Genomic DNA, 17,134 nt, shown 5'->3' with positions numbered 1-17,134 from the left:
GGCCATGCTGTCTACTCGGGCAGAGCCGCTGGACTCTGATTGCCTGCAGCGCTGTCAATATGATGTAAGTGCTGCAGACCATAAAAGACACCAGAAGGAGCGGCCTCCGTATTTGCTAAATAAAACCAAGCAACTTTAATATTTGTTTCTAGAGATTTACTGGGTAAATAGAATTCTATGCTTCATTTATAAGTAATATACTTAATTGCCTTTCTAATATATTACCTGTAATAGGGAAATTAATTTGGGGGCCGTATATTCATGACTCCTGCCTTAGATAACATCAGCTGGAAAGATAGTGCTGTACTGGATGTGCCGGGCAAATGCTTTTATATAGGCAGCAACACCATGGCTCAGTGGTTAGCATTGTTACCCCAAAGGTCTAGGTTTGGATCTCACCGAGGACTAGATATACAGAGATTTCAAGATTTAGAAGTTTTCTCAACTTCCCCTGCAGGAGCTCATCGCTCCCCTGCTTCCCTGCTTTTTGCTGGCTGCGTAGTAGTGCTCCCGATTGTCAGTTTGGGCAGCGCATTGTTGTGCTGTTGGTCTGTGCACACCCCAATACTGAAAGCATCAGTGGCGCAGTCAGACGGCCGTATAAATCGGACCATGATCGGAACGCAGTTCACAGACTGGCTGGCAGCTCTCCCGAGCTGAGCATGTATTTCTATACAGCCATCACACTCTGGCCGGGAGAGCTGCCAGCCAGTCTGTGCACTGCGTTCCGATCTCGGTCTGATTTATACGGCTGTCTGACTGTGCCCTAATCAAGCAATGTGGCCTGCTTTAGAGTAGCGCTTACTGCTCTATTGGACATGGCTTGTGCTGTGCTCCTTGCCTAGGAAACCAGCCACCGCTGATAGACTGCAGCGGTGGCCCGTAATCTAAGCAACAAGCTGTGACAAACCTAAAATAAAACTAAAAATCCCCTCCGTTCGAGAAGAGGATTTCTAATAAGTAGTAAACTACAGAGTTGCTTGTTTTTACAAGAATGTCTCAAGTTTAAGGCTGTGTTCACACGATGCGTATTTCATGCGTTTCCGCGGCGTTTTTGCAGTTGCGTAAACGCCGCGGAAACGCATGAAAAACGCATGGTAGAAGGGAAGCAATGTTCCCCAATGGAAATCCGCATGTGCTGTGCCCATGATGCGGATTTTTCCGCAGCGTTAACGCTGCGGTCAAAAATCCGCAGCATGTCAATTAATTTTGCGGAAACGCGGCGATTTCGCCGCCATTGACTTGCATTAGAACGCGCCAATTCCGCAAGACAGCATCTGTACTTGCGTAATTGGTGCGTTCTAATGTGCGGATGGTACCCGGGTGTGGAGGAGAGGAGAGTCTCATCCACACCCAGGTACCATTAAAAAAGCTGTAAAAAGAAGAATAAAATAAAAAATAATGTATTCTTACCTTCTGTCGGCCCGCGCAGCGCTCCCGCTTGGTTCCCGGCACTTTGCAGTGAGTTGTAGGACCTGCGGTGACGTCAGAGTCATGTGACGGGTCACGTGACGCTGACGTCGGCAGGTCTTTCAATTCAAAGTTGCCGGCAGCCGGGAGAACAGATTGAGCAGGACAGCGCGGGCCATCGGAGGTAAGTATATACACGCTCTCGGTTCACACTGTATAAATCCATGCTGTTTGCATGGATTTATATAGTGTGACCTAGTTATCAAGCACTTTCCAGGTGATGCTAACATCGCCTGGAAAGCGCTTGTCAATCTGCATGCGGAAACGCATGTGAATCTGCATGTGGATCCGCATGTATTCTGCAGGAAAAACGCATGCACAATCTGCATGCGTTTTTTCTGCCAGGGAGATGCAGAAATGATGCAGAAATTTTCTGCTTCATTTCTGCATCGTGTGCACATACCCTAACTCTTTATGGTTATGAGAATCGCTCTTTTAAGTGGAATCCTATAAAAAAAAAATCCCTTTTTTCCTATCACCCTAGTGGTTGTTGGGGGATTAACGACTGGATGGCAGCTACTGATTTCGAGCTCTTAACATAGCAAAAATTTCCAAGCTACACTTTGAGTCCTTTGTGTAGGGTAATAGAATATTACAAGTTGTTTTTAATTTTTATTTGTATTATATTTTTATTTATTTTTAAGATTTATGTCCACTCTGAATACACAGTGGCTCGTGGGTTTTGGTGGACTTTCTTACATTGTATCTGAACTCCTTCTGCTTTGTAACCAGCCAAGCGTTTGGAAATCACATCGTACAGCCGAAATTTCAGCCTGTCCCCTCTAGCATTGTTCTACTTCTCTCCCAGCCGCCTAGCACAAGAAGACATTTGTATGTTTCCTCTGCTGATCACTGATATTGGTGATGGGGCGAAGACGACCCGGTGAAGCCCATTTGAAACATCCGCATGAGCCCATTTACATGGGTAAATCTGTTTGGCAGGAGGTGGTTGTGTGTGAATGTATCCGTGACGGTGTTCAGGGATGATAAATCACAGGAGGCTACAGTAAACCCGTTACCCTCGACATGTCTTTAGCCATGACGAATGTTCGAGACGTCCGCTCTTGTATCAAATGAATAAAAATGAGAAGTGGGAATCGTTGATTTGCCTTTTTTTGACTTGGCAGCTATTGTTCAGCTTTTATTCAGTAGAACAAACATAGCAAATTGGTAACCTAGGAAATCCCATTCAGGGAAAGAACTGGGAAAGCAACTGACGAGAAAGAGGGCAATGCGGTGGAAAACGGGAAAAACAACCACGTCATCGCTAATCTGCTGCAATCCCTCGCAATCTTACACGAGCTATTCTGGAATACGGAATATATGAAGGATCGTGTGAATGACTAGATACATGATGGAAATCAGCCATGTAAATGAACATTGATCACCTATCCATGATGGCTGGGAGTCAGATTGCTGGGACTTTGAAGAAACAGGGACTTAAATTCTTCTGATTGGGGCAGAAGACGCCTCCCCCGGGGTGGTTCGCTATTACCTGCCTAGGGCTTCTGAGGGTTTTAGCAATGTGCACCATTAAACCACCTGCAGCACATCATCTGTAACAGGCGTAGCACATCTTTCCGACTGTGATGTGGCCGAGTTCTTTAGCAGCGCCGTAGCTTTAAATCTGCATCTGCAGTAGTATTATTAGGAGGCACTCATGCAGTAGCTCACTGTGTACATACGGTTGAAGATACTCCTTCACAGGAATGATTTACTGTAGGAGGTGGTCAGTATATAGAGAAGCTGACAGAAGTGATCTGCTGGAGGGGGCTGTATGCAGGGGACTGAGAGGAGCAATGTACTAAAGAAGAAGGTTGTATACCTGAGGAGTGATATTACAGGAGGAGACTGTTTATTAGAGGGATGAGGGGAGTGATATATTGCAGGTTGGGGTTGTGTATGGCAGCTACATATTATGGGACTGGTGGGAATGATGTGCTGCATGATACGACTGAGGGGCAATGGTCTGCCAGATTGAACTGTCTATTGATGGGGCTGGTCAAAGGCATGTACTGCAGGATGATATTGTATATAGCCGAGGCTGAGAGGAGTGATGTACTGTAGGAGGGGGCTGTGTATAGAGGGGCTGAAAGGAGTGATATACTGCAGGATGGGGCTGTGTGTAGAGAGGCTGAGAGCAGTAAACCATCTATAGCCTTATCACTCTATAAGAAGTGGCCACACAGCAGAATGCTTGTTCATGCTACCCGCCAGAGAGAAGTGCTGATGGGTCGGAAGATGCCATTGTCCATGGCTGGCTCTGACAGGAGAGAGCAATCATTTATAGACTAGTACTTCGGTTGTTGAGTGCTACAATCGGTGCGCCTCTAGTGTGTGCTACTGGTTGACTCACACTGGCGGCAGCACTCAGTCGGTTATGTGTATAATGTGACAAACTAGTGGAGCAGTGTTCTGGACCTTTTGGAATAGGGGGTTATAGCGATTGCTTTTAGTGAAATATTTGTATATTTATACAACAAGGTTCACTATGTGGGGGATGTTATTATACTCTTGGGTGGGGGAGACTATTATACTACAGGGGGTATGTGATTATAATCAAGGGGAGGAGGCGACTGATTACTGCAGGGGAATATGTTATAATCTGGGTACAGGGATTAATTATTCTATTATTGAGCACTACAAAGGGGGTATAATAATAATGATGATAATTTTATTTGTATTGCGCCAACATATTCCTCAGCACTTTTTAATTAAGCGGGGACATTTTAAAAAAAAATAAATAAAGACAATACAAAGTAACACAGTCCAAGAGTTACAGGAGGAGTGAGGGCCCTGCTCGCAAGGTTACAATCTATAAGGAAATAGGGGGCAGACAATGGGTAAAGTGTGTCATGTATGGTCCAGACATCATTACAATAAATAGGGCTTTTCAAATAAGCTGGATGATCCGGTCATCAGTCAGTATCTGTCTAAGTACAGTTACCAAGTGCTATTGGGTGCATGGAGGATGTGGAGACAGATGAGTAGGAAGGAGCAGATTCTGAGGAAAATTTAGAAAGAGGGAACATGGCAGAGTTAGGTTGGTGAATTGAGACGATAGGCCCTTCTAAGGAGATGTATTTTTTTTTAAAGCATGCATAAAAATGTGGGAGCTATGTATTGGTCAGATCGTCCAAGGTAGTACATTCCAGAAAACTGGCACAGCACGAGAGAAGTCTTGGAGATGAAGGTGTGAGGTTTGGATTATTGAGGATGTTAGTCATAGATAAATTGCGGAGCGGAGAATTGGGTAGTGTGATACAAAGACAAGGGAGGAGATATAGGGTGGTGTAGAACTGTGGAGAGATTTGCGAATGAGAGAGAAGTTTGTTGTATTCTGTAGCAAATGGGCAACCAGTGCAATGACTGGTAAAAGATGGAGGCATCGGTTTAGCGGCTGGACAGAAATAAGACCCTGGCTTCCGCATTCAAGATGGATTGGAGAGGAGAAAAGTTTAGTTAGAGCGAGACCAAACAGTAGAGAGTTGCAGTAGTCCAGACAAGAGTGAATAAGAGCGACAGTGAGAGTTTTTACAGTTTAAGAGGTGAGAAAAGGTCGGATTCTGGAGATGTTTTTAAGATGCAAATGACAAGAGCTATTGGATATAGGGACTTTAGGAAAGTCAAATATAACCCCAAGACAACAAGCGTACTGCTTGGGAGTTATGGTAGAGCCACACATGGAAATTGCTGTATCAGGTATAGGTAGATTAATAAAGGGAGTAAACACAAGAAGTTCAGTTTTGGAGGTATGATATTATAATCGGGGGAAATGATTTATTATTCTATGGGGGATTATTACTGCAAGGGGCTGAGTGGGTTGATATCATATTGCTGCATCTTTCCACTGTGTAATTAGAAATTAAGTGCAAATTACTTTCTTGTGGTTAATGGCGGCATGGTTTTGCAGCCATTAACAATATGTAATCTATTTGTGAATAACTTCCCAATTTCATACATTTCTCATCTCTCTTGTAGAGGGGTGATCGTCTTTGGTAGGGTAACCCCGTTTATTGATTCTGACTCTTACCTTTAGTATATACGATCCTGTAATTGCCCCAATCCACAACCCTGTACAACTTATTGGTTTTAGCTTCAAAACTAAAGAAGATTATGAAGGCTGAAAAATATGTATTGATACAGACGTGTTTTATAACCTGCGTTTTAGTGTTTTTTACGCAGTGGAACCATACTTATGCGCATATGTATTTTTAACCTGAGGATTTTCTCGTATTTAATGCAGCTTTAAAATCCACATGTAAAACTTTGTGTATCTGCAAAAAAAAAAAAACCTGACAAACTGCGGACTTCAAAAACGCATCTCGGATCAGTTTAGAAATAAAGGCACAATGTCACGAGATGTCTATAACCTCCATTCACTCTGCTGGAGCTGGAAGGCGCTGCGCTTTTTTATGCACCAAGAATATTGAGCGTAAAAAACTCACTGTGGGAACTTCCCATTAGTGGTATTTCTCCCCGTAGTTGGTCATATATGCATAAAGAAACACTTTACATTTCCCATTAGTTTTCATTAAAAAAAAATCCCAAATAATGGGCAAATTTAGGAGCTGTTTAATGCAGATGAAGATTTTGAAGTAATTTTGTTTTAATTAGAAATGTCCTAATTCCAGGCCTGTAAATACAAGAGTACAGTTCTCCATTAGATGAGGCTATTAACCCCCCGCTTTGTATGAGTACACGTTAACTGACACTTCTCCTGTTGAACAGCCTATTATGTAGGTTAATGTGTTAATACAGAGGAGGAACAGCCGCCTATCCGAGTATATCAGAGTATTGTATAATGTGCGGAATTGGGAGCCATGAATGTTTTCGGTAGTCAGCACAGGTCCGTGGTGTGACCAATGTAGGCTTCTCCTCTATTGTGGGCTGAGTATATCGGAGTCTGTAGGCAGCTCAACCCGTTACTGAACATCGCTGTCGTTTGATGCCTTCAGGACTGATCATACTTCAACATAAGGCAGCACGGTGGCTCAGTGGTTAGCACTGCAGCCTTGCAGTTCTGGGGTCCTGGGTTCAAATCCCACCAAGAGCAACATCTGCAAGGAGTTTGTATGTTCTCCCCGTGTTTGCATGGGTTTCCTCCTGGTTCTCCGGTTTCCTCCCATACTCCAAAGACAAACTGTTAGGGAATGTAGATTGTGAGCCCCGATGGGGACAGTGCCAATAATGTTTGTAAATTGTCTGAATTGTAAAGCACTGCGGAATATGTTGGCACTATATAAATAAAAAGATTATTATTATTATTATTATTACATAAGAATGGTCCTCGACATAAGTAAGAGTGCTACATTGATGCTACGATAAATCCTAATTCCACATGCATGACTCATTGCAACGGTTAGTAGACCCAGGCTTTAGTTTTTGTCTGCAAAAAATGGAGACGTGTATTCTTGTGATGCTTTGCAGAGCAGTGATGGAGGCTTTGATTTTCTTATTTCTCCCCGGTGGAATAATTTCAATAGCAGAAACTTAGATGAGAGCACTATGAATAAATATATACACTGCTCAAAAAAATAAAGGGAACACTTAAACAACAGAATATAACTCCAAGTAAATCAAAGTTCTGTGAAATCAAACTGTCCACTTAGGAAGCAACACTGATTGACAATCAATTTCACATGCTGTTGTGCAAATGGAATAGACAATAGATGGAAATTATTGGCAATTATCAAGACACCCTCAATAAAGGAGTGGTTCTGCAGGTGGGGACCACAGACCTCATCTCAGTACCAATGCTTTCTGGCTGATGTTTTGATCACTTTTGAATGTTGGTTGTGCTTTCATACTCGTGGTAGCATGAGACAGACTCTAGAACCCACAGAAGTTGCTCAGGTAGTGCAGCTTATCCAGGATGGCACATCAATGTGAGATGTGGCAAGAAGGTTTGCTGTGTCTGTCAGCGTAGTGTCCAGAGGCTGGAGGCGCTACTAGGAGACGTGGAGGGGGTTGTAGGAGGGCAACAACCCGGCAGCAGGACCGCTACTTCCGCCTTTGTGCAAGGAGGAACAGGAGGAGCACTGCCAGAGCCCTGCAAAATGACCTCCAGCAGGCCACAAATGTGCATGTGTCTGCACAAACGGTTAGAAATCGACTCCATGAGGGTGGTATGAGGGCCCGACGTCCACATATGTGGGTTGTGCTCACAGCCCAACACCGTGCAGGATGCTTGGCATTTGCCACAGAACACCAGGATTGGCAAAGTCGCCACTGACGCCCTGTGCTCTTCACAGATGAAAGCAGGTTCACACTGAGCACATGTGACAGACGTGACCGAGTCTGGAGACTCAGTAAATTAAAATAATTAACAAAAAACACCTGCAAAGGCTTCTAATGTGTTTAAAAATGTCCCTTAGTCTGTTTCAGTAGGCTCCACAATCATGCGGAAGACTGCTGACTTGACAGATGTCCAGAAGGCAGTCATTGACACACTCCACAAGGTCCCAGAGTTCCAATTTTCATTTGGTATGTATGATGGTCTCACAGCTACTCTGTATATAGTATGAGGCCCCACAGCTCCATTATATATAGTATGATGGCCTCACAGCTCCTCTGTATATAGTATGAGGCCCCACAGCTCCATTATACAGTGCTGGCCAAAAGTATTGGCACCCCTGCAATTCTGTCAGATAATACTCAGTTTCTTCCTGAAAATGATTGCAATCACAAATTCTTTGGTATTATTCTCTTCATTTAATTTGTCTTCAATGAAAAAAACACAAAAGAGAATGAAGCAAAAATCAAATCATTGACACTGGGCAGCACATTTTCGCAGAATGCCATAATAGTCTTGAGATTTCATTGTACCCTGCACATATTCAAAACACCCCTGTGTCAGATAAAACAAAGCAGCCCCAAAACATAAACAAGCTTCCTGCATGTTTCATAGTAGGTACAATGTTCTTCACTTTGTATGCTTAATTTTTGCATCTGTGCACATAGAGTTGATTTGACTTAGCAAAATAGTCCAGTTTTGTCTCCTCTGTCCAAAGGATATTCTTCCAGAAGCTTTGTGGCTTCTCAATATACATTTAGCCAAATTCCAGTCCCATTTTTTTATGATTTGCTTTCAACAGTGGTTTCCCCCTCGGTCATCTTTTATGAAGTCCACTTTGGCCTAGACAGCAACAGAAGGTGTGGTCTGACACTGATATACCTTGACCTTGGCGTTCACCACTAATCTCTTTGGGGTCTTTCATATTCATATTATCTATCTCAACAATTTGTCATCAATTTTCCTCTTGCAGCCTCGTCCAGAGAGGTTGGCTACAGTCCCATAGACCTTAAACTTTTAAATAATATTAGCAGCTGTACTAACAGGAACATGAAGCTGTTTGGAGATGGTCTTTACCTTTTACATGTTTGTCTATAATCTTCTAATCTCCTCTGCTTAGTTTTCTTTGGTCCATGTACATTGTGATACACAACATGATAACAAACAGCACAGTAACTACTTTTCAACCTTTTAAATATGCACACTGACTGATTACAAGTTTGTAGACACCTGTGATGATAGTTTCAGGACACATGTTAGTTTATCATGTCCCGATGGACAATTTATTTTCAGTCTTTTCTAGGGCTATCATCATTTTTGTCTTGGCCATTTTCAGTACAAATCAAAGGCAATGTCTGATTCTTAATAGTTGATATTCAGTAAATTGAAATTGAAAATAACTTTTTTCAGTTATTTCAGTGACTATTGTGGGTTTTTTCTTACTTTACCAGGAGGGTAGCAACAAGTTTGTCCACATCAGTATAAGGAAAATAGAGAGTAGCAAAATTGGACAAAAAAAAATATAAAATAAAAACAATTACAATAAATACTGTTAAGAAATGAAGAAACTTTCAAAACCAATTGTATTGAAAGCCTGTGACTCTTACTGTTATTGGTTGCTGTGGATATCTGAAAAAGTGATTTAGAAAATTACTAAAATCAGAAAATACAAAAGTAGCCAAAATTTGGAAATGATGTTTTTTTTGTGTCATTTACAAATCTATACTACAGTTTGGCCAGTTCAATGTTTATTCATGGTACAATTGTACTGACCCTGCAAAATATTGCACAAATTAGGCAACGGAGAAGAGTTGAGAAAAAACACTTCCGGGACTGAGTTTCTCCGACCTATATCCCCAGGGCCTCTTGTTGGACCAGCATGACGCCATATTTCCATGGTGGGCATACTAATGAGAATAGGTGCCTAGCGTGTTGGCTGGTAGAATAAGGTTGCAAGGCTCTGGATTTCCTCAGTGGCCTCTGGATCAGGGTTCTGCGAATCATTTGGCTTAACTCTAGTGTTGAGTGAACATCCAATATGGAGCATATTTAGGGTCATTGCCCCTTGAACTTGGAGGGTTCGTCAACCTCTGGGCGTCTTGCGCTATTTACTTCCATGTGTCATTCCCATAGCCGTCTCTGCAGGCTCGGTAATCGGGTGCACTGACCCCCTGGTCATGCGAGTTGTGCCGTTTCTTCGATCTATACTATACTCAGTAGTAAGGTTATTGCTCGCTGCTCGGGGGCTCCTCATTGAGTTTGTGGCTTCTGTACTGACTTGTAGATTGTATATATGAAAATGATTCATTTTAGGAGACTTATACTAGTTTCAAAAGATAAATAACATTTTCTGTAGTCGAGTTAAATACAAGTTTTACTATTCTTTAAAAGAAATAAACTAATATGCTCCTTATTGAAAGTTATTCTCTGAGCCCTGATCCCACTGAGAGGGATAGATAGATTGATGATAGATAATAGACAGTAGTGGTAGGCTCCTCTGACAAGAGGGAGCAGCTCTGCCTCAGCGGTTCTCTCCTGCCCCTGGCGCCGGAACAGAGAATCCAGCCAGAGGGGGGCGCACTCAGTCAGCCCTCACTGTGTCCCCCCACTGACAGTGCTGAGGCTGGGAGGGGCCCCAGTCAGCGAGGAGCCATAATATCACTCAGGGATACACTTCATTTACTGTATTTGGCCCAGAAGCAGCGGAGCCGGGACTTCCCTCTGCGCTTCACTTACTGTGTGGGAGACAGAGGAGCAGGCTGGTGCTCCACCAATCACAGATAGCTTCTTACCTGAGCAGCCAATGGATAGAGAGTATCATCCAAGCTGCAGCCAATCCGTGTTAGGCTTGGTTGTGTGTAGTTTGGCGTCTCCTGAGTGTGCTGGCTGTGCGGTGCGTGTGGCCGGCTGCACTGTTCATCAAGAGATGTGGAGAGAGAGCCTCATTACCTGCTGCTGCCGAGGCTTCTATTGGCTTCTATTCATCTCATGGCGGGCACCGTTCTCTCAGCCGCTGGGGGCGCAATGAGATCAATAGACGCCGGCAGCAGCAAGTCGTGAGAAGGCACGCTCCACATCTCTGAGCAGTGCAGCCGGCCGCAGGTCCCGGGTGTAGAAGAACATGGGAATACAGGACAGAGCAGGCACTGAGGGGAAGGAGGCAGGAGCTACGGTGCTGGCCAGGGGGCAGGCCCACCGGAGGATTCTCTGATTTCCTGGTGGGCCAGTCCGACCCTCTATCTATCTATCTATCATCTATTTTGCCTGTAGTGTTTCTTTGATTTATTTATTCTTTATGTTAAATTGGTTATTTATTGCTTATTAAACATTGAGGCAAATTTATCACAACTGTCTTAAAACGAAAAAAAATTGTCGTTAATGCCCATAGCAGCCAATCAAAGCACAGCTTTCATTTTACTAGAGCTGTCTGAAAAAAAAAAAAAGAAAGCCAAGCTCTGATTGGTTGCTGTGGCCAACAAAGACAGTTTATCTTTTAGACACTTGATAAATTGGGTAAATTGCTTTTTATATTATGGAAAGATATTAGCACATTGTACTGTGTAATTGGTGATCTTGTAATATTTCTGTATTGCTAGTACGGCAGCATGGTGGGCCCCAAGAATGATTCTCTCTGGTGGGCCCAATGTACTCCAATCCGAGAAATATTTAGGGCAATACCCATGAGAGATGAGCAAATTTCATAATCGGTGGGAAAAAAAATCTGCTCATGTATGAGTCCTCCAATTTGTGCTCCTCCACTGAATCTGGAATAGTTTTTTCTTATTCTTTTGTTCCTCTCCGTTCCAAAGTTATGATTCCCACCCATAATGTGCAAATTTTCCCTTTAACCAACTGGGCGTGTACCACAGAACTTCTTTGTGAGGTTTGTTTTCTCTTCTGATGCTGGCAAACCGAACCATGGCCGCGCACCCATAGAAGTTCTGTGGTAAATGCCCCATCAGTTGAAGGGAAAATTTGCATCTAAATCATAAATTAAGAAAATCCATTGAAAGGGCCTTGATGTATTTTTAAAAGCATCCCATAAAATTGATATGCTCTGTCTGATGTCATGTCTTTTAACCGCTTCAGAGCCCAAAATCCTGAAGCAATTTGTATAAGTAACATGCTGATTTTTTTAGCCTGCTCATTTATACTTGGGGAAAAAAAGAAATGGCTTAAGAGACACTTGCGGCAGAATTGCTGCAAGAATGACCAGCAAAAACATCCACAAAGCCGCTTCAAAAAACAGACACCAGTTTCGCCTGGGAAAGCTCTTTCAGGCGACTATGTGCTCATAGCCTTATGGGGCTTTATGACTTTTCGAAGGACTGCAACAAAAATAATCAAAAAGTAGGCAATACTCATTTCTTCTATCCACCTGATCGAGCACATGAGTTTAGGCAGTCTCTGCTGGTCTCATGTCATAGTATTGAAATCGCTGCATTGCTTTTGCTGTGGGGTCCATAGAATTGATGTGAATTTGTACACCGCTCGCTGAACTATCTGAGTAGAGCCAGTCAGAAATGCATTGGCACAACACTTCTGCCTGTTCATTCCAGTGATCGGTGGGGTCTCGGCACCCAGACCCCCCACAGGTGAAAAATTTTGACATATCAAAAATTATTTTTGCGTGATCTGTTTAGACATCCCTGTAATGTAATTGTTGCCCTGCTCTTATGATGTGGCTTCTCTACATTCTTCTAGGCATCGGTAGCCTATAATATACCGTCTATTATATTTTATGTATTACATATTGTACGGCGTCATATTATTTTATAATTTCTTATTCGATATTCTGGGCTTGAGTGCTCGCTGCTTTTCATGATCTTGACAAGGTCTTTGGACATGTCTCTTTGATGAGCGCCACTTCTGACAATCATAACTGATTCTGATTAGTCAGTCTTTCTATCATGTACATGTATATATGCAATCCCTATAGAAATCTGCATCTAATGAGGTGGCCTATATTTATCCCAGGCTGTACATGATGCAAGGTGCAGAGGCAAATAATCCTCACTCAATATGAATATTCAGTCTTCCTTTACAATGTTTTTTCAATGTACTTTATTTTCTGCTCATCTGCAGGCTTTTTTTTCCTCCTTACAGCCCTGATTAGCGCACACAAGTGTCGTTCTGCATCAGGAGCGTTTGGCTGCGGTACGATGACGCCTGCAGTGAATTCTGCTTCACTTCTTGGCTCCTTCTCTTAACCCTTTCCGCATATATTATATCCGCATCACTGGCACAACCATTGCCGTTCACCATCTTCTGTGGCTCAGTTGAGTTCTTGTGACGAGGGCTCGAAAGAGTTAATATTGCATAGTTAGATTTTTTTTTGTGTGTGTGACCCTTTGAGAGTTACGACCTTGTGCTTCAAATCAAGAAAATGGCCTATTGATGAAATCACTAACCGTAGCGTGCCGGATGGATCTGCGTGAATGGTCTTTAGTATTCTCATCATTTACGGGTACATCATGGGTTTTGTCCTGCGTTGCTGTTTAGGTAGTTTTAGTTTAATACTGCTTGTAATCCTCTTGTCTGTGTGCTAGAAACAAAGAGGACAGGAGTTATTCATCATTGTGACGTCTTAGATTTACTATCTTCAATAGTGGATGATGAGTTTTTTAATTTTATTTTCAGTATTGTATTGAATGGGTTGCCCAATGGCATCTACTCTTATAATATATGCCCTATGGTGCCACATGCTATTATGAACATGTGCATGGGAGCCACCTCTCCACCTGCAGGAGACCATAAGGACTCAATGTGAAGAGTGGTCCTACCATGGAGTCATGGAGCTTTACAGGAGAGGCCTAAAAGTAACTCGAGGCTGCCATGCTACAAATAAAGCATTTTTAGCTTAACACACAGTGCATCACCTATACCAATATTCCCCGACTCCAGCCGTCAAGAGCCACCAACAGGTCATGGTTTCAGGATTTCCTTAGTATTGCCTTGGTGGTGGAATTATTGCCGGTGGAAGTGATGCACTTATCACCTGTCCAATACTAAGGAAATCCTGAAAACATTTCCTGTTGGTGGCTCTTGTGGACTGGAATTGGGGAACACTGACCTATACCATGATGCCGAAAAATAATTTTGTTGCGGAAAACGGAAGCTTGAAACCCCATGTTCATGTTCAATGTAGCATGCTCTAATTGATGTGTCAAGTTTCAAGATATCTAGCTGCTTTGGCAGTGTGTGCGGATGGTAATTTGGTATTTACAGGACCAAAACTTATCCCATAGGAGATATCCTATTGATTGCTGGGGTCCAACCATTGGGACATTCTAAAAATAATGTTTTTCCAGTTTTAGATATTTACTTTGTAAGAATCACTGCAGAAAGAAATTATATAGTGAATCCCACCAGTATATGACTTTTTAGGAGTTCTAATTTGTGATATGGCTCCCTTGAAAATAACCAAAGAAATCCAACACAATTGACATCTATTTGGAGGACATGTGGTTGGCTAGTCATGTCCTGCATTGGCACGATTAGTGACTGTTCACAAAACGTGTGTTTGGTTCTAATTGTAGGAATGGATGTAGTAAGAAATTGTATAGTAAGGTCCACCAGTGTATTACGTTTTAGGAGCTCTGACTTGTGTTATGGCTTCCTCAAAAAATATCCAACACAGTTGACATCTGTTCGAAAGAGATGTGATTGACTAGTTAGTTATGTCAATCGTTGATACGATTGGTAACTAGTCATCAAATTAGTGTATTTTCTCCAATTTGGTTTTAGTTTCCTGTTCTCACATTTTTGCTTGTTAACAAATTTCAATTTCAATGGAGAATTGGAAATTAAGTTTCATCAATCCTCTATCCTGATGACCAATACGACTGACCCATGTTATTTTTCAGGTTGTAGGTATATCAGTCAGGCTGCAGCTAAAAAGAATGTTGATTTTGAGTATGAAGCTCCATTAATGAAGACTGAAGTTCCAGGACCAAGATCAAGAGTAAGTGAAAAGATTGCTTGTTTTGCATGATGTTCAGCTTGAGGGCAATGTTTCTCCTTGTGGAGACCACCAGCCGGTGTAGGGAGTCTTATAGGCCAGGCAATGCTCCCTGGGAATAAGGGTATGCAGGTTATCTCTCCTCTAGAATAAAGAAATGGGTTTACTGAAGGTATCTGTATAGTAATTAGAAAGGGAATAGAGACTGAGCTGAGAGATTCTACCGCTACACCAACCTGTAGTCTTCGAAGGGTACCATGATCTGCTATGGATAATGTCACCTTCCTCAGCTAATTGATGTTGTCGCCATATATATTGGAGATTGCTATTAATTCAGGTCCCCAAAGAAAGGTTTATGATCAGAGGGATTTTCCATCAAAGATTTGCGTTGCATTTTTATAAGTTATGCCATAATTTTGATTGGTGGAGGGCTAACTGCTTGGGAGCTAACAGACCACACTGAGCAGTGATGCCTAGTGCCCATCAGAATAGTAGCCATGTGAATTTTTTTTTATCTAGACATAGTACCACCATAAAAATGACAAAAGAAAATATTTTTTTTTCTTCAGTATCCCTATCTGGTAAAACTAGACCATCTCAAAATCCACCTATCTTTCAAAGACAAGTCCATCAATTCCTTTACATGGCCAGTCCGTTTCTCTGTTACAGTCCGTTTCTGGATAGATATGAAAATGAGACTGCAGGTCTATGGTAGATCTGAAGCCTCTATCACTCCATCTCTATTCCCTGCCCAGCTCAGCTTGACAGCCTCTACAAGGTGTGACTTCAGGTAAAGGAGTCGTCAGTCAAGTAGGAGGAGGCGGTGCTGGGCAGGGAGTAGAGCTGGAGTGACATAGGCTTCAGATCTATCATAGACTTTCAGTCTCATTTCCATATCAATTCAAATGCTGATTTCTCCATAACGGACTGGCCATGCAAAGGAATTGATGGAGGAGGCAGTGCTGGGTGGGGAATAGAGCTGGATTGACAGGCTTCAGATTTACCATAGGCCATCAGTCTCATTTCCGTATTAATTCAAACACTGATTTCTCAGTAATGGAAGAACGGACTGGCCATGTAAAGGTATTGTTGGACATGTCCTTCAAAGAGCTACACGTGCATATAAATATTTTGGGATGTTAAATCCTGCTGACCAATTCCCTTTAAGCTCCTATACACTGAATTTATTAGGAGATCCCATAATCAATGCTCTGGGGCTAAGACATGTGGGGTTGCTGAATGACGTACGGCCTACAATGGCCCGAGCTTCCATAACTATAAAGTCTAAAATGTTTTTTACTTTAATTTTTAGGAGCTCATCAAACAGTTGAACGGTATCCAGGTAAGTAGGGTTGGAAGGTCTCCTGCGACTTCAATTATACAGAGAAATTGACGTGTTACCCAAACCTATAAATCAGAAACATATTGAAATATAATTTGTACCTTAGTAGGTCATGTCGAGAATGAATCCAGTATTACCTATGGTGTCATCTTCCATGTTTGGTGTGAATCATTTGGCATTCAGCTTCCTACCCGATTGGGGCTCATCTTGCTTTTTTGTCTTTGGACGTAGACTTGATAAAATGTGAACGTAGATAATGTTTTTTTTTTTCCTAGAATGCAGACGCCGTGAACTTTTTCTGCAATTATGAAGACAGTCGTGGAAATTATCTCGTTGATGTAGATGGCAACCGAATGCTGGATCTGTATTCCCAAATATCGTCCATTCCTATTGGTATGTGACATCTGGTGTTTTCCTTCTTTGGTTTATTTTTTTCATTCTGTGTTTTCAAATCTGTCAATTCTTGGCACATTCCTCAGTGAGGAGACGCAGACTCCCCGCAGTCGGAGCCAAAGAAGTGTATTAATATCCTAATAGCAAAATGGCTCTGCATGCAAAGCAGTTATAAGAAGACTCTGTAGATAATGATCAGTATGTTACTCTAGAATTTCTTTCTTTCACCTGATTAGGAAAGAAACGATGATGAATGTAACAGAGGCTGGCAGATGACATTAGCCTTCTAAGAAATCCTATTTAATCGTTTGGGCTGAAATTGGAAATTATTCTTCATATATTTCTGCAAAAGAAGAAAATGAGACAAAATAATAGAGAACATGTTAGCAGAACGGAGACTTCCAGAGAAGCTTCCATCATGGCAGTCATTAAAAATAAGTAGATCTTCGATAAAGATGGCGTCAAATATTCTGATAGTCAATCTATTCTGTCCAAATACATTTTGACAAGTTATCGGACTCCCTAAATTAAAATTAAAGGGCTATCCCCAACCTCCCCTCCCTCACCCGTCCCCCCAAAAAATAACAAGTTCTCCCCTAGCCATAAGATTTTAGGTAACTTGCTGATCACTGAAGGTCCCAATGGTTGGACTTCCTTTCCCATAGATAGAGGA

General features: G+C 42.2%; 1 protein-coding gene across 8 annotated transcripts in view; it reads left to right on the top strand.

Annotated features, from left to right (window-relative positions):
- The window catches only part of ABAT (4-aminobutyrate aminotransferase), a 138,402-nt gene that overhangs the window by 79,038 nt on the left and 42,230 nt on the right, over positions 1–17,134 (top strand). For all 8 annotated transcript variants that reach the window (XM_073647771.1, XM_073647768.1, XM_073647775.1 and 5 more), the window contains 3 exons: positions 14,632–14,729; positions 16,039–16,068; positions 16,344–16,461. In XM_073647771.1, coding sequence (XP_073503872.1) covers positions 14,632–14,729; positions 16,039–16,068; positions 16,344–16,461 — 246 coding nt within the window. The remainder of the gene's footprint in view (positions 1–14,631; positions 14,730–16,038; positions 16,069–16,343; positions 16,462–17,134) is intronic.

The sequence above is a fragment of the Phyllobates terribilis genome, unplaced genomic scaffold, assembly GCF_046119375.1.
Source record: "Phyllobates terribilis strain yellow unplaced genomic scaffold, ASM4611937v1 Scaffold_9__5_contigs__length_417890890, whole genome shotgun sequence".
Taxonomy (NCBI): Eukaryota; Metazoa; Chordata; class Amphibia; order Anura; family Dendrobatidae; genus Phyllobates; species Phyllobates terribilis.
This window is presented reverse-complemented; position numbering and strand designations above follow the sequence as displayed.